Source organism: Rattus norvegicus, chromosome 14 (genome assembly GCF_036323735.1).
Source record: "Rattus norvegicus strain BN/NHsdMcwi chromosome 14, GRCr8, whole genome shotgun sequence".
Classification (NCBI taxonomy): Eukaryota; Metazoa; Chordata; class Mammalia; order Rodentia; family Muridae; genus Rattus; species Rattus norvegicus.
In genome coordinates, this window is record NC_086032.1 from 35,433,268 (window position 1) to 35,451,019 (window position 17,752).

Below are 17,752 nucleotides of genomic sequence, written 5' to 3' on the forward strand. Positions count from 1 at the left end.
ATTGGCGAGTGTACGCCGTTCTCAGGAAAGTTTCCTTTCTTTTTGTTTTAAATGTAAATGCTCATTTAAAACAGCAAGTGGCTGCTAGGTGGTTTGCTGACAGAAAGATGCATTGTGTTGTCTGAACTGTTTTATTATATGTTTAGCCGAGCAGTCAGTGCTTTATTCTTCTTTCCTAGATACTAAATGGAGTTTTGTTTGGGGCACACTACTCATCTTCTTAAAACGTAATTTTTAAGCACATTGAACAATACAATTAAGATCTTGTTTTGAATTCCCAGTGTCATAGAGCATATCAAATTAGAATAATCTGTAATAAATTGTGCCCAGAGAAAGTTAGAAATCACGACGCAGCTACAAGGCCCAAATAATGAAACAGAATTGTGCAGTTAATAGTTTGTTTCTTTTCCCGGCTAAACTCAATTTTGAAGTTTATAAAGAGCATGAAACACCACGGGATTAATTTGATTTCTAGAGATGTCGATTTATCTGCATTAAAAGATATTTCCCGTGGTCACAGAACTGAACAAAGCCCTTGACAGTTCCGCAGCCCGCATGTTTTAGATAAATCAACAATGGAGCATTGACTATATGCTGTTTTAGTTTTGGAGGCAGCGTGTTGAATCAGATGTAGAGAATACCGGAAGGAAGAGCATGTTCTTGGAATCTTCGATGATATACGACCCTGGGGCTACTCGTCGTAGCTAGTCTAGGAAAGTTGGGTTTATTCAAAAGAGGAAGCAATTGGTGTTTATCTTGAATTTGGTGCTAGTCAGCTTTCTGCGACTGTGGCCAGGAATCGGAGATAATTAGCTCAGATGGAAGAATGGTTTGTTTGGGCTCAAGGTGCCAGAGGTTACAGTTATGCTCGCTTGATCCCTTTGCATCCTGCCTATGGAGGCACACGCAGTACATGCTGGTGGTAGCTTGCTGTGGCTAATAAGCAGGGAGAAACCGGAGTGACCTAGACTCCCAGCATTCCTTTCAAGGGACCGCCCCACCAGGTGACCCACTTCCTGCCAGGCTCCACCTCTCAAAAATCCGAAATCTCCAATACCAGCACCTGCTAGACAGACACACAGCCCTCAGCCGGACACACAGCCCTCAGGGACACTGCAGATGTGAACCCATGCGTCCAGACAGCATCAAGGATCACTTCAATATACCATCCCTGTGTCATTAAAAGTTTGTTTTCGACATGGCTCCACCATGTGGATAACAGAGTAACTACAGTTCCCCTGTATCATAGAGAAACATGGTGGATGGAGCCTTTCCCTCCATCCTCCTCTTTGTCTGTAGGGAATCTTCTCCATCAGAAACTTGGTAGTGCTCTGGAATCTTGTTCATAGAAGCATTGACAAGCTGGCGGGGCAGGAATAGAGAGGATTTGAAGAAGGTGTCAGTAGGACGCTTATGGAAAAAAAAACAAACCAAAACCCAGAGGTTCACCCACATAGCTCACTGCTCTTCAGAGATAGCCACGGATGTAATCGGGTGTAGCAGACAAACTTGGTGTCACACAGCCGAGTGGCTAGTGGGTGCCGGGAGATCACAAGCTACCAACTAAGGTGAAGGTTTGGGACGGCATCTGATTGAGGCTAAAGCTCAAGCTGACTTTATTCCATGCCACGGCCCAAGCCTTGGCCCATCCCTTAGCTCTCAGACACTTTTTTTTTTCTCATTGATCATCTCTCTGCGTTTCCCTGGGGTGGCTCGTGGAGTGGGGAGGTCACTGCCGTTTCTCCTGTTATACTCGGCCTCTTGCCTTCCAGTTGATAAGCTCTATGAGCTCCGTAGCCGAGCACTGTCTCCCTTCCTTACTCCGAACCTTGTTTGACTGGTACCGACGCCAGAACGGGACTGACGATGAATCCTACGGGTACAGGCCGAGGTCTAGCACAAAGTCTAAGGGGTAAGTGGCCTAGCCAACCATCTTTCTGGGATGTGAGGCACTTGCAGGAGATGGGGTGATATTGTTATCAAGCCGAGATTGTGTCACTCAGCTACCGAGCACGGACTGCTTTGTTTAGAGACAAGGTAGGTAAATTTATGCCCTGGGGGGTGGTAAGAATGCATAAGAATGAGAGTTCATGCTCAAACTTTAACAATCTACCTTATCAGTTGAGGGTATCTATCATAGGCGATTGTTTGAGGCTTAGTGGCTTAGTTCTATAGACACGGTGTATCATATGCAGAGTTCCCACCTTAGGTGTGAGAAAGTTACCCCACGCTGCGTTTGCTTAGTTCGCGGAATTTTTTTTAAACTACCAATGAGTTATGTAGCCACGCTATGTTTTCTAGAGGGAAATTGAAGTATTCTTCTTTCTCTTGCCAATTCTTCTACATCAGGCTTCTTTCTAGTAGATGAACAGTGAAGTGTATGCTGTGTATAGAAATAGCAGCGTCTAAAAACAGCAGAACGCGCCAGGCATGCAGCGGGTGCTGAAGCGAAGTCCCCATCCCAGTTGGTGCTGAGTACCCCCACTCCACTCCTCACTCACTCGTCCCACTTACTCACACTCACACTCACACGTGCTGAGGAGGAACACGGCACAGCACACGAGCCAAGCACGCTACAGCCGTCACTTGGGACGCTGAGTCTCAATACAGTTCTCCTTTTGGGTTCTTGTTGCAGAGACGAGCAGCACCGTGAGAGAGATTACCTCCTGGAGCGGCGGGACTTAGCTGTAGACTTCATTTTCTGTTTAGTCTTGGTAGAAGTTCTAAAGCAGGTGAGTGTCTCTGCCTCCAAGCCGAATCCCCACTGCCTCCCGTGCCGTGCCGTGCCGTGCCGTGCCGTGCTGCAGGCCCTCATGTCTCGGGTCGTCATTGAGGACGCTATCTGAGATTCTGGCCCACTCGGTGACCAGACCACCTAATTCAGCCCCACGTCTTTCCCCTTCCTGGGCCTTGCCTGCTCTGTACTTGCCTGCCCGTGTGTGTGTGTGTGTGTGTGTGTGTGTGTGTGTGTGTGTGTGTGTGTGTGTGTGTGTGTGTGTGTGTGTGTGTGTGTGTGTGTGTGTGTGTGTGTGTGTGTGTGTGTGTGTGTGTGTGTGAAGGTAAATCTTGTTAGGAAGAACCAGCTGAGTGGAATGGCGGTAACTAGGGACTTTCCGCTGTCCGCGCGTCACCTGGCTACTCAATCCTTTTACGCTCACTTCCTTTCCATGAGGTGGAAGTAAAGATACAGCATGGGAATGGCATTGGTTGAAGTGAATGGCGGTGTGTGTGCGTGCACGTGCTTGCACAAGTTCGAAGGTTTTATGCTTATAGTCTTTAAGACATTGTATGTTATTAAAGGGTCATCTGTAAATTTCCAACTATGGACTGTGGTTAGAGAAGAAAAGTAGAAAAAAAGTTTTTAAAAAATCACATTTTCCTCATGATGCATTTGGATAGGAGTTCCGTTTTGTTTCTAGAATGGGATGTAAAAGAATAGCAAATGCCACATCTAAAGTGCTCTGCTGTGGAGCTCGATTCAGTTAGCATTGTGTATTCTTGGGTTATCTGTTTGTCTTTACAATGTATGCAGACTGACCGTCATTTGCAAATAAAAGGCCTAACGAATACTTAAGAGAGAGAAATGAGTTACTCAAAAGCCAAAGGCGCCTTACTATGCGTTTTGTAAAGGTTTTTTGGTGGTTGTAGGGTTTTTAGTAGGGGAAATCTGATTCCCAGGGCAGATTAGGTTTCTCTGATATTTTTGAGTGTAGCCAGGATGCCAGGATGCTAAAACCAAAGTTGCAGGGGCAGGAGAGCTGTGGGGAGGAAGGACCTGGCCTCTGGAGGCCTTGATTGTCCCCTGTGGCTGAATCTTGTATGCCGACTGTGGTCCTGTGATGTGGGGGGCACCAGTTCAACTCTCCATGGTGCTCCCTTGGCAGGACCCTGAGCTCTCGAGTGCTAGAGCAATGGCTACACACTCCCTTCTTATTGAAGTTATACTGGGTTCCCTTCCTCCACACTGAGAAATTGTAGCCTCTCCTCCAGACACTGCCCTCTGTGATTCTAGCTCACTGTAGTTTTTCTCCTTTGCATCTCATGCTACTCTCCAGTTGGTCCCTGTCCTGTTGCTGCTGTTGTTGTTGTTGTTGTTGTTGGTGGTGGTGGTGGTGGTGGTGGTGGTGGTGGTGGTGGTGGTGGTGGTGGTTGTTTTGGCTTTCCAGCCCCAAAGTCACCTGTACTTGGACTGGCTTCAGAAGCTTCAACCCATAGCCCACCTAGGGGGCAGGGTATCCTCCCCTGACAGTATCTGCCATCTCCCTCCCTTTTCTCAGAGTTGCAAGCCTCCTGCCTCAGCTTCTATAATCCACACAGCTTCTTAACACAGGACAGCATCAGTACCAAGACATATAAGCCTTTTAGAAGTTTTTCTAGTGGGCTTGTTTTTGGTCGAGATCTCTGCCCAAGGCCTTGCTGACTGACTCAGGGGCCTCGGGTGTGAGACAGGGCGCTGCCTCTGGTGAGGACCCGGGTTCTGCTCCCACACCGTTCCTCCCAGCAGTGCCCTCCCTCATCCTTTAATGTCACCTCATCCCAGAGTTCAGATGCACCCAATCAAACAGCACGACACTGAGGACATGTATAAGCCTCTTCCAAAACTCTTTGTGGGGACTCTTCACAAAAAAGGCAAAGTTGTTTTTGTTTCTTAAATTAGTTTCTCTAAACCTATAGAAATAAAATTTTTAAAAATCAGTAAAGATTTCTAAAATATGGGGGCAAAGTAACCTGATTTATGTGAAAATGCCATAGAGCCTCACAGATCTCCGAGTAACTGACTTACAGTGTCTTGGATTTGCTAGGACCTTTGTTTCTATCATGCATAATATGTCCTCGTTAGGCTGTGACTCCGTCCTGCATGAGGTACCAGAGTATCGTACTCCGAGCTCACTGTTGAAGAGGACTAACTACTCGCGTGACTTAGTCCCTGCCCTTACAGTGTAAATGGTCCCTCCCTAGGTGATGGTTATGCACTCAGTACTACTTCCCCATGCATGAAGGATTCAGTAATCTCTGAGCCAGCTGATCATTGTCATTGTTGGGCGGTGGCCAAGGCACATACTAATGTCCCAGCTGTCTGTCTTGTTTGCTGGGGAACTCAGCTGGGCTGCTCTCCACTGGTCCTTTGTCCTCTGTGTAAAAGGCTATGCATAATATACTTCAGTCCCATCACGAGATCTGGACTCAGTAGTGTGTGGTTCATGGGAGATTCCCAGGTAGTGTTCACCGCTGTCTTCATGTTCGTCACAGATGAAGAAAAGCCCTCAGTTACAGTGCCGCAGTGACCGCCATGCGTTAGTTCCTTTGTTTTTAAATTTGCAAGTTCTCCTTTTAATAATAAGAAGTTATTATTTTTACCATGTGAGATTAGGTAAAAATTGACCAGTCTCTTTTCAAACTAAAGTTTTCCTCATAACAAGTTAGTATAAAAATTGATTTAATCTAAAAATGAAATCAAATAGCATTAATTCACCAATGGAACAAAACTGACTCAAGATTTTAAAAATATATTAAGGAAAAGCAGACAGAGGGACTGGGTAGGTGGCTCAGTGGGCAAAGGCCTGCTGTGTGGCCTCGAGGACCTGAGTTCAGATGCCCAGGATCCATCGAAAAACTGAGTCCTTACTCAGTATAGGCCAAGCACCTATACCCCGAGCCCCGTACCATGGGTATGCGGCAGAAGCCCCGGAGCTCATGGGCCTGTCAGTCTAGTAGAATGGATGCTTCTAGGTTGATTGATTGGTCGGACAAAGGATTGAGAAGCGATCTCACACAAGCAGGTGCCCCCCTCCCCATACACCAAGCACACACACCACACAATAATGATAATTAAAAATAAGGCAGATATACCCCAGCCTTCACATCCAAGCTCCATGAACACACACATTCAAAAGGACAGGGTGCGGTAACGAAGGCTTAGGCTCTGATGTTGTTATAGGGCTTTTGAGTGTCCCAACAGAATGGCGTTTCACCAGCACACTGGCATTTAGAAGGTTCGGGATACTTTGGGTCTTACACTGAGTTTTAGAGGTTCACTGAGGCAACGAGCTGGGTGAGAGGGGCTTTCACCTGTAGGCAGACGCTGGGCACCTTGAAATGTACAGCAGCTCGTGAGATGCCAGTGGTACCCTGAGCAAGGCCCATGGCACTCGGCTTTTCATACTGGGGAGGGGAGGGCGGGTTTGCACTCCTTCTGCTGTGTTTTACCCAGTATGTCACTGTGAGGAAATGACCACAGTCACCGTTGAAAGGAGTCAGCTTCATGAGATCTCCCATTTCAATGTGATTTTGTGGTAAGACGTGACAAGAAGATACAATTTCATGAGCTAGCCACTGGAATAAACGGTGGCTGTTGTGTGGTGCCCGATGCATCCACCCCTCCAGAACCAAAATTGTTACTGATACCACGGCAGCCATCAGATGCAAAAAACTTGATCCCGAAGATGAAACTGTTAACCACACAAGTCTGGCTCTTTTCTGTCTGAGCCAGTAGATTCCACTCCGTATTCCAGCCATTCATCCACATTGTTTCCACTCCTGAAATGAAATGGCTATGACCATGTTCACCTCTGCAAGTAAAACCCAGAGGTGCAGTCTCCTGCTGTAAACTTCACTGTGGTCTCTCCGTGCTTCCTGGTTTTTCTTCTGGCTTTAAGTAAGAGCAGACCAGGTAGTCTGTCCACATTCATTTCATTGTTTAAATAGGTTTTTTTTTTTGTTAGTGTTACTGTTTTATATTTTAGAAACTAGGGATATAGAATATTCTAGAGAAACACCAACCCCAGGAGTTCATGTATAAAGCAGCTCTTTGTCACAGAGACTTAAAATTGGGTCTGTAGACTGTTGACCCCCTCACAGGACTGTCACTGGCACTCATCTGAGAGCCCAGCCTCTCCCTCCACACCTCCCAGCCAACTGTATAGAGTTCAGCCACGGCTGCCAATAGCCTGTAGAGAAGGTGGAAGGTGGGTGTCAAGGCAGCTATGTGGACATCATCATCCAATCCCACCTTAGTAACACAATTCTAATAAGGCACTGTCAAAGATGTTACAAAAACTGGCAGTTCTGTGCTTTTGTTTCTCTTCACATTGGCCCCAGGTCCCTGGAATTGGAGAAGTCATGATTCCGCTTAAGATAGACAGTTAGCATTGGTGTCTCTGTTTGTTGGTTTTAAATGTGTGTTTACGTGTGAGCCCACTGCTGAGTTTGCCAACTATAATTTAAACTCAACTACGTGGATTTCAAGTCCTGTCCTCTGCTGCCCTCCTTCCTGACTAGTGTGCTAATTTTTTATAATAGTTTTTTAATTTTAGTTCTTTTTTTTTTTTTTCCGGAGCTGGGGACCGAACCCAGGGCCTTGCGCTTCCTAGGCAAGCGCTTTACCACTGAGCTAAATCCCCAACCCCAGTTTTTTAATTTTAAAAAATGTTGTATATGTAGTTCAATAGCAATGTTTCTCTTGATTTTGAATGTTCTTTTAACATAATAATAGTTTGCTATCCCCTAGGACTTACCTTTGCACTCATAATCAGTTACTGAGAGCAGCTGGTGTACCTGCTGCTGTATTTTTAGGCATGTAATTGTTACTATGGAAAAGAGATGGCTCGGGGGTTAAGAACTCTTCCCGCTCTTGGAGAGGACTCACGCTGGGTTCCCAGCACTGATGTTGGGCGCTCACAAGTGCCTGTAACTCCAGCTCCAGGGGACCCTGCACTGCTGACTTCCATGGGCATCTACAGTCACAGACACTCACCCACATCCAGGCACAGAACCAAAAAGAACATAAATAAATCTTTGTCCAAAGCAGAGGAAGTATTTTATTCTCTTGTAGTTTTAGTAACTGGAGATCTACAAATTAAATTGACAAAAGACAGGTGGACAGGCGTCTGCATGTGGAGGCCTTTACAAGAGGGAAATGGAGGTGGAGAAAAGGCCTAACTGAAGTCTGCCTACTGTTTTTACTAAGAGTAATTGATTTGTAGTGGAATAGAAATGGATTTTGGATTTCTGGAGGCGGTACAGTGTGAGAGGTAAATACACACAAGAGAACATTAGCGCCAGCCAACAGCTATTTAATAAGACCTATTTATACAGCCCCATCTCTGTCCTGACATCCCGTCTCCCAGAATAATGTGTCTTCTTCCTGGTTCGGAAGGCTTTCACACCTAGTCAGGGGTGAAATCCTCCAGAGAGTGACTTGACTGTAGACAGCTCAGAAGAGAGAGCTTTACGTGGCTTTTTACATCTGTCTCTCATCTGCCTTGAGCCTAAAATAATCTGCACCTCACAGTGGAAGGAATGGGTAGGATGCTGTGATGCCTTTACTGGTGTATGTGCAGTGAGAAAAGTGCCACCAGCCCCACCAGTGGTGCATGGGAAGCCTCATTACTAACATTATCTTTCCAAGCTGCTCTTGTCAGACTTGACGCTCCCCTATGAGCAGTGTGTGCATTTTCCTTGAATTACTTCTAAATGCTTATTGCCTCAGGAATAGATTATTGATAGCATTGAAATGGTAAGACTTTCATAGAAGTCTTCCGTACTATGGAAGGAAACCTTCATGACGTGATTTTTTTTTCTGACATGATGTTTTTTCTTTAAATTCTAGATTCCTGTCCACCCTGTACCCGACCCCTTAGTTCATGAGGTTCTAAACCTAGCTTTTAAGCACTTTAAACACAAGGAAGGGTAAGTGTAACTAACTTCAGCTTGTTGCTTTTCCACAATCCCGATTCAGGCTGTTTAAGTAGAAATGGAAAGTTCTCACCCCTCCCATGTTTGGTTTTCTTAAGGTTGCTATGTAGACTAGACTGGGCTTGAACTCTTGATTCTTTTGCCTTGGACTCCTCAAGGCTGGAGTGACAAGTTTGCATTTCCATGCCTGGCTCCCAACTCTGAATCTTATAATGAGTTCAAAGCCATTGGCTCCCAATTGTTTTAGTCTTTCCCGAATGTGGGAAAATTTTTGTAAAAAAAAAAAGTAATTGATGGATTGGATCAGTAAGAAAGAAAAGGTTAATTTTAAGGCAAGTTAGCATGTATATGGAAGGAAATTCATGAAGTTTTTATCCTACAAGTAAGTGTTCAGCTAAGATGTTATAAAACTCTGATAAGGAATTCTATTGTTGGTTTCTTTCTTTTTCTTTCTGTTTTGTTTGTTTGTTTTTACTTTTCTTTGGAGACAGGATTTTGTAGCCCAGGATGGCCTGGGGGACCTCAACTATGTTGTTCATATTAGCCCCACACTGCTTATCATCCCCCTGCCTCAGCATCCCAGGTCCTACCTAGGGTTACTTGCTTTCTGATAAGGAATTTCAATTCAATCTGTATCAAGAGAAAACTGGTACTAAACCGCCATGTCGTTCTGTTGTTTCAGATATTCAGGGACCAACACGGGGAACGTGCACATCATTGCGGATCTATATGCAGAGGTGATTGGCGTGCTCGCCCAGTCGAAGTAAGCAGCAGAAACCATTGTCTGTGCTGGGGAGTGATTTGCTCTGATGTAGCGGCACTGATGATTCCACACCTGCCCTTCTGGTGCCCAGATTGTCATGCGACTTGTGGTAGCCTTGCCTTCTGCAGTCCCTGGAACAATGCTCAGTCCCGAACTAAGCAGCCTGTGTTTCTTTATTCATTCCTGACCTGTGTACACCTCTGAATCAAGTCAGGGGTTGTCCAGAAGAGTCCCGACATTACTCCAATCCCAGTTAGGAATTCTATGAGAAATGTCTTTTTTGTTTTGTTTTGTTTTATTTTTTTAAAACTGTTCATTTAGAGCTTTGAGCAGAGCTAATTAATTGTATTGCTTTCTAATTGCTTTTATCTCTTAGGCTACACTGAAGTGAATTCTAATCATCTTGGTTTAATACGAAGTAGGAGAGGTACCAAGTGAGGAAGGGTAAAAGACACTGCGTTACTCTAGGGCAGGCACTTGCTTTAGGATGTACATTCACACGGCACTGCTGTACGGTCTCCTGGGGACTGTAACTTTAGGGTCTGTGTTGCTCCCAAAACTGGAAGCATTTGGGTTTGCCTTTGTTTCTCCTGGGAAATGTGTTAGGAGAATTGTGTACACTCAGATGGGTTTGGAAGGGTCTTTGGTCCTGAATCACCACATAACAATCACTGTAAATTTTTAAGAAGGCAAGCATAGTTGTATCAGTATATAGCTTTGTAATATTCAGTAATATATATTATTTAGTACATTTTAATTTTAATTTTCACTAGAGACCCTTTGTAAAGGTCATACCATAAGACTTAGAACACAGTTTCAAGTATTTTAAATGGTCCAGACCACACACCCCACCCCACCCCAAATAGCACTTTAATGTCAAATTCCACGTAGCCCACAGTAACTCCTTAACTCAGGTGAAGGGACACAAAATCATAGGTACAAGGAATGCTTGATTTTTGATTGATTTTTTTTTTTACATTATAGTTCCCAGAGTTTATAAAAATAAAAATGTATCTTAGAAACATCAACCAGAAATTCTAAATAATACAGTAGCAAGCTAGACACAGGAAAACCCTAATTACTGGCCAAGTTAACTCTGTGTGGGAGGGATGATAGAGTCTAAGTGGCTGGGGAATTCATGTACCAGCCTCCCTCAAATGAGCTGCAAGAGAAAGAAATCCAGCTCTGTGGAGCAGCACTACAGTGTCTCTACTCATGCACATAAGGAGCATGGAGAAGTATGAAGGGATTCACACCACAGGAGGCTCACACCCAGGGCTCATTCCCACCGAGGGGGAAGCTGAGGAAGGGAGGCTGAATCTCATCTAGAACAATTCTTTGATTGTAGTGATTTAAATTCAATCTCTGATTGCTTCTCTGGAATTTTTAGCTGTTGGTTTTGTTTAGTTTTGTTTTTTTGAGACAGAGTCTTACTGTTGTAGCCTAGGTTGACCTAGAACTTCCTGCACAGCCTAGATTGGCCTCAGACTCTCAGCTAAGCTCCTGTCCCAGCCTCTGATTCTATCCATGTACCAGAGTGCTTGGCTTTAGATGTCCGTTTTCAGTATGACCCAAGAAATGCTAGTCACACAGGTTGTTGATTTGAACTCAGTATTGCGCTCACATTTCACAAACCTTCTGGTCCTGGTGACACAGGGAGAGCAGCACCCTTTCTTCTGTGTCTCTGCACCCGGGACACTAATTTTCAGTTACAATCAATACTCTACAATTGATTGGTTTCTTTGAATTAATTTGTCATCCCTGAACTATTCCCCTATGTAACTGTCATTGGGAACTTAGAAAAGGGCTTTACATTTTGGAGACAATCTTAATTATACAATGATTTGTGAGAGACGTTGTTTAGTGTTGTTTTATTGTGAGTAATAAGACATAAGAGCTGAGATGTTATCAATGACCTAAGTGCCTATCCTCTATGCCTCTTCTTTCGGAACCACCGGCTTTAAAATAAACCTAGAGTACATCAGCACAGTCGCTTTCTACTGAGAGTGTTCCTCTGGTCACTTTGATTAGGGCAGAGAAAGAAGGTGTGTGAGTCCTTCAGGATGTATCCTTTGGTCTCACCTTAAAGAAGTTAGCTGGGGGTGGGAAGGTGGAGGCGTTGATTCAAGTCCATGATGTCTCTGCATACATTAAAGGTTCCAGGCGGTAAGGAAGAAGTTCGTGACTGAGTTGAAAGAGCTGCGACAGAAGGAGCAGAGCCCGCACGTGGTCCAGAGCATCATCAGCTTGATCATGGGGATGAAGTTCTTCCGAGTGATGATGTACCCTGTGGAAGACTTCGAAGCCTCGTTTCAGTTCATGCAGGTGACAGTCGCTACACTTAGCCCAAAACTGTCTGCTCGCCTTCCTTGTGACGCCATTAATACTGATTTGTCTTTAAATTTCACATGTGATAACTATCGTTGGTGTAGAGTGACTCTGTCCTAACTAAAGGCCATCTTGGCCTTAGCTTTCCCGAGTATTCTTGAAAATGTGATTAATACGAATTCGTCAACCTCTTGCCAATCTAAACTTCCCTTTTTCCCTTCCAGGAATGCGCTCAGTATTTCTTAGAAGTGAAAGACAAGGATATAAAACATGCACTTGCTGGTTTATTTGTGGAGATCCTTATCCCCGTAGCCGCTGTAAGTATATACATACCTATACGTTCATACCATGCGTTATATAAAATAACACACTTCCCTCTCTCCCCTGGAAACCCCAGAAGGCCGTGAACCGGTGCCGGCCTCACCCACCCCTGCACCCCCACTCCTCAGAGTGTTCTGTTATGTTGACGGGCGTAGATGGCTTTGTGCATCATTTCACAGATTTTGATTATTTTCCAGTTATTGTAGGCACTAGCCCCCTCTTGTCTTGGCCAGATATGAAAGTAAATTCTATTTTATTCAATTTTTACTCCACTTAAACGTTTAGTGAGTGGACTTATCTTCATGCTGAGAAACGAATGCTCTACCTTTCACCTTCACTCGTGCTCTGGCGAGCTGTACATTTCATGAGTTACCTGATGTGCTGCTTTGGGAGCACGATTAGGAGAGGTGGGGCGGCTGGAAGGTTGCTTGCTTGCTTGGTTGGTTGGTTGGTTGTTGTTGTTGTTTTTTTGTTTTTTTGTTTTTTGTTTTTTTTTTTGGAGACAGAGTTTCCTTTCTGTAGCCCGGACTGTCCTGGAACTCACTCTGTAGACCAGGCTATCCTCAAACTCAGAGATCCACCTGCCTCTGCCTCCCGAGTGCTGGGATTAAAGGCATGGGCCACCACTGCCCAGCTACGATTGTCGTTTAAAAAAAAAAAAGTTAAGATATTGAGAAATTAATGACCTTAGCTGACACAGCTGCGAAAACTGCCTTTCCTTTGAGCTTACCACTAAATTAGGAGGGATTTTTTTTTTAAGTGAATAAAAAAAAAAAAAAAATGCTGTGAGTTAAAGGTTTGCCCATGACACAGTCATCTCTCAGCCTTGTATTTAGCCCCATAACAAACAAGGCTATCTGTATTTAAAAAAAAAAATAGAAGTCATCTGTCATTGTCATCTGTTACCTGCAATGACTTTTCCCCAGGTCTCTTGAGTACGTTGGGTAGAGCCTCTACAGAGGAATTTTGTAGGCCATGTATCAGCCCCTAACTCCAGACCTCTGTGAAAGTGCTGCTGTTATCCTGGGACAGCTTCTATCTCCAATGACCTCCTTCCCCTCCTCGCCTGGCTGGCTGTCTTCATCCCTTCATCGAATGCTGTCCTCTATGTATCAGGGACTCCGCTGTGCATAGAAAACAGGCCCCAGCAAGCTGGGAAGTATTCTGTATGGTTCTCGGGCTCATTTCTGGCATGCAGACAGAATAAACTTGGACACAGCATATGTAGGATGTCACGTCACGGCAGGCACTGTGAAGAACCTGCGTGGGTACACAGAGGGAAGGACTGGCTAAGAGTAGGGAATTGAACTCTTAATGGAGTATGCTTATGCAAGCACCGCCTTGCGAGAGATGGTGACCGCTGAGCAAACACTAAGGAGGAAGGCACGCCCCATCTGGGGAAGGAGCATCTCAGATATCCAGGACCGCTGCCCTGAGATGCTGTGGAAGACGCTGTGGCTTGTCCCGTCTCCCAGGGGCAGGGAGAGGTGTGGGAGCCAGAGCTGGAAGGGTTAATTAGGAGGTTTGCTCAATAAAGGAGCTGGGTTCAGCTTAGAGCACACTTCCTCCTCCTCAGCCCCTCTTCAGAGCACAGACTGCTCGCCCTCCCGTGTGGCACCTGCTCTGTGTTCGCTCACCTCCCATCTGCTCGCGTGTGTCCTCTGCCTGTTCCTGCAGGCCAGGCCCCAGGTTTACTTTACAACATTTGGTACATAAGACTTCTATGCACATCTCCGAGAATCATTAACTTACCTCAGACCTGGCAGATGGGTCTCATAATGCTCTTATGGTTTATGGGCAGTGACCAGGCAGTGACTGTTTTATCTCTGTTTGTCTTCACTCCTTCCCTAGGCTGTTAAAAATGAAGTCAATGTCCCCTGTTTGAAAAATTTTGTGGAGATGCTGTATCAGACTACATTTGAACTAAGTTCCAGAAAGAAGCATTCACTGGTACCGAGAAGTGTTTCAAACCTCTGCGTGCTCTGCTGGGTGCTTTAGTAACGGATTTATGACCCCTGTAGAGATGGAAGAGAAGTGTAAATGTGAAGTTGTAAAATTCCCAGGACAGGGCGGACTTTGCACCTGTACTTTCTCCTGTTCTAGTTTAGATTTTCTACTTTTCATTATGGGGGGGTGGGGAGGGCAGGCTGTTAGAGACAGGAGGGGAGGGAGGGAGGGAGGAGGAAAGAGAGAGGAGGGAGGGAGAGGGTGAGATGGGAGAGAGTGGGAAGGGAGGGAGACAGTTTTTTTGAGTAACTACAAGGCTCCTGCCCTCGGGGTCTTAACTAGAACACTATCCTGCAGATGGCCTGTCTTGTTTCACTGCCTCTGTGTTTAATGGGTCTTTCAGACTTCCTGCCCAGTGTTTGCCTGTCTTGACAGGTGTCTTAAACTTTATATTATGTTATATGTTGAATTTAGTTTTATATTAAACCATAACTGTTTTTATTTTAGACCATAAAATTGTATTCCAAAGCCTCATCTTTTAAGAACCATTCCCTGTGCAATTTCATCATTTCCGTTCTGAAGCTGAAGGCACTTTTCCCTCTCAGTAAACCCATCCACTTCCCACTATTTTCCTACAATTAGGGAAAGTGTGGAGAATTGGTCAAATATTGACCGTGTACACTGAAGCGAAAATAGTTACGAATCCTACTTGTGGCGGACATTGCCCTGAATGCTTCACATTCTTCGGCACACTTGAAGCCTCACGCCTCAGTCGGACATTTGTGGTTATCACTGGTCACTTCACGGGTTTGGAAACAAGCCACTGCAGTCATGTGCTTGACCATAGTCAGCCGGAACTCAAATGCCAGGCTGGCCCTCGCTCTCTGTTCAGAAGCACCGTAGTGGGGACAGGATGAGAAGGTCAGGGAGAAGGAAGAACTTGCCCCCCAACTTGGGAGATGCTGGTTTAAGGGATTGGTCTGGAGGAGCACGATCTTCACTCACCCTCGTTAGGCTATGAAATGCCGTTTCATATTGACAATGGAGAAGCTGTATTATATGTCTTTAATTTTTTCTGTAAGAGCATAAATGAAGCCATCTTTCAGGAGTTCCGCACGTCCCGTGAAAAACGTTAATCCCCTTTTCTCTCTCTCTCTCTCTCACAGGCTTTGTACCCACTAATTACCTGTCTTTTATGTGTCAGTCAAAAACAGTTTTTTTTAAATAACTGGCATATTTTCCTACAAAACTGTTTGTCACATTTAAAGGTAAGACATTGTTACATCCCTGACCTGTGGATACTGTGATGTGTCCATTTCCCTGTGTCCACTAAGCAGTAAATAGCAAAACTTTGATTACTCTTGGTGATTTGAATAATCCATTTGTGAGAGTCTCTTGTGGACTTCTGTAAGGAATTGTGTATGCACATTAAACCTTTTGAACATTTTAGTTTGTATTAAATGTAGAATTATGTATTTTCAACGGTTATATCATTTTATATGTAGTGATATTTACTTATAAATCCAATTATTAAGAATTATAAGTAAACCATTGCTAAGTCTCAGAAAACCCTTACGTATTTTGTACGTATTTTGTCTTTTGTTTTAAGAAAGTTCAGTAATGTTGGCTTTAAGCCTGGGTAATATGCAAAAGCTTTGATAGTAAATTGTCACTTATCTGAACATGGGGCACTTAATCCTCCTCAGAGAGTGTACACAGCATGATCTGAACACGGGGCAGAGATCCCCAGTGTGTAAGCTCCTGGAGCTGTCCTGTGAACGGAGGGGCACTTGTTACTCACACCGTCTGGTACATTCACAGTCGTCCTTTCTTAGTGTCACCAATACAGGGGTGAGCGTTTATAGAGAGACTGAATTCTTCCCAGCATGCTCTGCTCGCCTGGTCCTCATTTCTTCTTTGTCTAGGAACACAGTTAGCGTCTAACACTAAAGGTGTGATTCTGCCTCAAGCGGCTCCATCTGCATGTCCCGTGAATACAGAGTTGGAGGAGTCCATTCAGTCAGAGAAGTGTCATTGACTGACATTCCCTTCCTGTTCTTTGTCTGAGTTACATTGAGACAGTGGTAAAACCAAGGCACAGCGAGGTTAAATGAAGGCCTCACAGGAGTCGTTTACCCTTCAAGAATTTTATTATTCATGGTTATGTTATCTTCAAACCTGCTCTGACTCCATAGTAAGGTATATAGAAGCTGTATGTTTTCAGAAAGTATTTTTGTCTGTTTTTCTTTGACACATACATTCATTTATTTTATTCCTTCTTAGACAAGGCTTGAGATACCCTCTTTGGTTATGAAACCTCCAAGACTAGATCAAGTTGATTAAACTTTTTTTTTGTCTTACGACCAGGAAAGAAACATTACCAGGTGTTTATATGGCAACTAATTCTGTCCTTATTTTGATGAGTCACATAGATATAGGCACCAAGGGGAGTGTGCCATCTTCTGAGTCAGTCTTCTTTCTTCTGGAATGTTCTTAAGATGTGCATTTAATGTATCTGGGCATGACAGTTCATACCTTTCTGTTGCTTTGTTGAAGTTTCTTTATATCTTTGTTTCCACCTAACATACTTACAATGCTCTCACAGTACCCTAATCCCTCCCTCCCCCCTTTTTTTTTGTCTTGAGGCTTCCATTTGAAATGCTGTTTTCTTTAAACCCTTACCTCCTGTTAAATATCTCTGGCATATTGTCCATTTGCGTGAATGGCTGCATCAATCTGCCAGGCTAAAGGAGATAAGGGCCACTCAGCATAGCATGGATATTTGGATTACAGCTGTCTTGGCCATTAACCCTTAGCTTACATTAAGGCTCTATTCAGCAGAAATTGTGTGACTCGGCTCCCGCCTGCTAAGCTTCCAGTAATGTGGCTGTGCTTAAGTATAAAAGATTTGAGCATTCTAAGAAGTGTTGCGCTGTTGTGTATAACAACAAGTTGTATTTTATTTCTTCTATTTATTGGAAAATTTAATGAAAGACTTTTTCTAGTCAATTACCTGATTCAAGCAAATCTATTGATTTTTTTTTAATCTACCTAAAAGTGTTTTCATTTCATTGCCAACACTCCTCCCTGGGATTTATTTTCCTAATGTTTGCTGGATGCTAGATGGATTGAATCTTGGCATTTCCCCTGTTGCCAAGGCAGAAAGAGGATAAATGATCTCTGTGTCCATCACCATAGTGATAGATGCAGGTCTGCATCCACGGTCATCCTGTTTATGATGCTTGCGCCTTCTGGTTGGCCATGTGCTCCTAGAACATGCAGAAAGGAACGCGTCGTGTCCCGAGGAAGCAAGTGCCTTGGCTGTAGTCCCGGGATATTGAGACTCTATATTCCAGAGTCATATGAATAAGTATAGTGAATTTATTACAGCTATTATATACATGGCTTTTTAAAAGAATTGTCCTGCCAAGCTGGGGAAACAGCTCAGGGTAAAGAGCTACAGGGTGGCGGCCAGAATCAGGATTTCCAGGACCCATATAGATGTTTGCGGGCATTGCAGCTTCTCTGTAACCCACCATTTGGAAGGTGGAGACAGGGGATTGATCAGCAGGACAAACTGGCCACCTAGACTAGAAAGCAGCTTCAGTTCAATTTAGAGAGTCTGCCTGTCAGCTGGGTAATGTGGAAAGTGGTGGAGGAAGACTCCAGAAGTTAGCCTCAATCCCACCCCCTGCCACA

The 17,752-nt window shown here is 44.4% G+C and overlaps 1 protein-coding gene across 18 annotated transcripts in view; it reads left to right on the forward strand.

Moving 5' to 3' along the window:
* Fryl (FRY like transcription coactivator) overlaps window positions 1-17,752 on the forward strand; it is a 237,975-nt gene that overhangs the window by 126,043 nt on the left and 94,180 nt on the right. For all 18 annotated transcript variants that reach the window (XM_063273429.1, XM_063273428.1, XM_063273431.1 and 15 more), the window contains 8 exons: window positions 1,773-1,912; window positions 2,636-2,732; window positions 8,609-8,688; window positions 9,377-9,457; window positions 11,614-11,782; window positions 12,010-12,102; window positions 13,958-14,056; window positions 15,220-15,321. In XM_063273429.1, coding sequence (XP_063129499.1) covers window positions 1,773-1,912; window positions 2,636-2,732; window positions 8,609-8,688; window positions 9,377-9,457; window positions 11,614-11,782; window positions 12,010-12,102; window positions 13,958-14,056; window positions 15,220-15,321 — 861 coding nt within the window. The remainder of the gene's footprint in view (window positions 1-1,772; window positions 1,913-2,635; window positions 2,733-8,608; window positions 8,689-9,376; window positions 9,458-11,613; window positions 11,783-12,009; window positions 12,103-13,957; window positions 14,057-15,219; window positions 15,322-17,752) is intronic.